This window comes from Trachurus japonicus, chromosome 23 (assembly GCF_045865225.1).
Source record: "Trachurus japonicus isolate A0001 chromosome 23, Traja_1.0".
Taxonomy (NCBI): domain Eukaryota; kingdom Metazoa; phylum Chordata; class Actinopteri; order Carangiformes; family Carangidae; genus Trachurus; species Trachurus japonicus.
Window position 1 is genome coordinate 19,733,595 of NC_140929.1, and position 2,622 is coordinate 19,736,216.

General features: G+C 40.5%; 1 protein-coding gene across 1 annotated transcript; it reads right to left on the reverse strand.

Annotated features, from left to right (window-relative positions):
* Nucleotides 1–431: 431 nt before the first annotated feature.
* LOC146962875 (fish-egg lectin-like) lies at nt 432–2,121 on the reverse strand. The gene is made up of 5 exons (XM_085769374.1): nt 2,024–2,121; nt 1,659–1,895; nt 1,282–1,502; nt 1,061–1,182; nt 432–858 (listed from the first exon to the last, which is right to left on the reverse strand). The coding sequence occupies exons 1-5, from the start codon at nt 2,076–2,078 to the stop codon at nt 717–719; spliced, it is 777 nt and encodes a 258-aa protein (XP_085625500.1). The 5' UTR covers nt 2,079–2,121; the 3' UTR covers nt 432–716.
* Between the last annotated feature and the right edge of the window lie 501 nt (nt 2,122–2,622).

Below are 2,622 nucleotides of genomic sequence, written 5' to 3' on the forward strand. Positions count from 1 at the left end.
AGTATGTGACCCTGAAATAGGACTACTAACTTTGAATGGAATAGTAAAAACACAAAGAATTGAAAAAATAAAAGAACTGCACAATTTTCACACGTCAAAATGAAGTGTAACTTCTTGTCTACTAAAGGGGCTAGTTGTAAGTTTTTGTTATTCCATAGAATTAGCATTTACAGCTGTTCTTGGCAGAAGTCCAGTGGTAAGTCAATAGCTGTTTTCCTCATCGTTGGCCAATGGCCATACAGTGATAACAATAACTAACACACAAAGCTCCTATAATTCCTTTATATTCACAATTCTAACTAAATTCACTTCATGATTGAATAATAAATGTAATATTTTTCATAATAATTTAACTTTATAATTAAATGTAATAATATAGTAGAAATGGTGTCATCTAGCAAGTCGACATTTACATGCCTTGGCTGTTTAAAAATGTTCAATTTAGATGAACGTTGCATGAATGCATTTGTTTTAATTATTGTCATTTATTTCACAATTCAATTAGTTTTTTCCTTTAATTTAATTTACTGTGTTGTCCGTGTCTATCAACATTAACATAGCTACTCTTTCTACTCTTAGCTACACACTTTCCCCATGTCCCATATACAAAAAATATCCAAAAAAAGATTGATTACTGATTATCTATCAATGATGTGCAAGCGATGATCCAAGAAAGGATAGAAAATACAATGATGACAGTCAAGACTGTCTAGAGATTAGTGTGTGCACAGCATCAGTGTACCAGAGGTGGTCACAACCCAGAGGCGGCCCAGGTCGTACGCCACGTGGCGAGCGGTCATACACACTGGGACGTTCCGCCAAGTTGTGCCATTGGGTCGACTGCTGGAGATGCCAAGTCTGTTGAGAGAGAAGTCATGTCAAAGTTTATGTACATTTATTTATGATAAGACATTTACTCTAATTGGAAACAACACTTTAGATTCACAAGATGAATTAGTCAATGAGGAATGATATCTTTTATTATTACTTTTCAATTTTGCTTTCCAGTAAGTGCATGAAAATAGATATTTGGGTGTCAGTGCTAGACAGTAAGGCTTACCTTTGGAACAACTGGCCACCTCTATTCACTCCAAAAACACTTCCGTCGGTCCCCACTTCAATCATTGCCAATCGCCCTGACACAGATGACCAGCCACTTGCGCTACAGCTTGATGTCACGTTCTGTCATAGAAGCATATAGCCTACATTATTATTGCTGTGATCCATGGGTGAAGAAGGTTGCTGACATTATGAGATATCACTGATGCCTCAGATCCAAACCTGTGTGAAGTAGATCTGGTCGCTGCTGTCGACTCCCCAGCAGCCGTTGTTGGGGCTACAGCTGAGGTACTTCAGTCTCCTTCCCAGGGTATTCCAGTACAGGGAGCCCACTCCCTTGTAGGCCAAAGCACTGGTCTCTCTCAGACAGAAGCTGTAACGGCTAGATGTTACTGCAGCTACCTGACCATCACCACCAGCATCCACCTGCTGCAGACTCGCACCTGAAGAAAACACATTGAGACAAGGCATTTAGTCTTCAATTACAGTGCTGCCCTAGCATTGTTGTATTATACAGTTAACTAAATGAAATCAGTGATGAGAGGCAGATAAGCCCACATAGACTGGATATTTGTTCATGTGGAGATAACAATAGTTACCGCTGGTCTTTAGCATGTTGCCTCCTACACTCTTGTACACTCGGTTTGAGGTGCTGACCCCCCACAGTCCAGCTGGTCCAACCGAGATATGCTTGAGTGAGACATAGCCAAGAATGTACCACCTTGATCCAAGTAGGACATATGCCCGATTGGACCTGGTTGTTGCAACCACTTTTCCGAGTCCAGCATCAATCTGATTGATACCACTCAGACTTGGTCCCTGTCTGCAGTTAAATGCTGTGAAGACAAATCATTAGTCATTATGTGAGAGGAAACAACAATGTCATTCATTTCATCATTATACTATATCATACACTGATTTAAAAATCTATTATGTAATAACAATGTATCTAACAGTGACTTACCATGACTACCAGCCAGGTAACACAGCACCAGCATGAAGGCTGCAACAGCTTTCATCTTGTCTCTGTGTATGTGAGTCTTGATGGTGTTGTAGAATGAACCTCAGGATGTGTTCGAGCCACTGTCTTACATCCCATCATGGGTCGCTTATTTATACACTGGACCTGTGCTCAATTCCAACATAAACTTGTTCTACTGGTTGTTCAGGGAAGCAAGCAACACGTCTTTAAAAAATATATATACATTCCCGACAACTTTTATCAATTTGTACCTGCCAGTGTGAAATATTTCAGCCAAAACAAAACAAGAGATGAACTCAGAGGCTGTGACTGCAGGACAGCCCTGACCGGATTTCTGTCCTCATGTTGACACACCAGCATCATAGTGTGAACCCACCAAAAAACCTGTCTGTTCATACTGTCCAGCAAACTTGACAAAAATAACTTGGCTATTCATACTTGTCCCTACAACCAAAATGAGAAATATATTCATTACAGCTGTTACAGTAGAAAGTATTCTGCCTTGTCCTTTCCTCTGCAGCTCAGGCCCTGATTTCTTCATGGCATCAACCTGGCCTGGGAGTGAGGGTGGTGTCAACATC

What these genes read in the sequence shown, in the direction of transcription:
- LOC146962875 (XM_085769374.1), bottom strand. Translation starts at nt 2,078, where the DNA reads ATGAAAGCTGTTGCAGCCTTCATGCTGGTGCTGTGTTACCTGGCTGGT. An exon ending in TTACCTGGCTGGTAGTCATG is followed by an intron (nt 1,896 to 2,023) that starts GTAAGTCACTGT and finishes TTGTCTTCACAG; the next exon opens with CATTTAACTGCAGACAGGGA. An exon ending in GGTGGCCAGTTGTTCCAAAG is followed by an intron (nt 859 to 1,060) that starts GTAAGCCTTACT and finishes CTCTCTCAACAG; the next exon opens with ACTTGGCATCTCCAGCAGTC.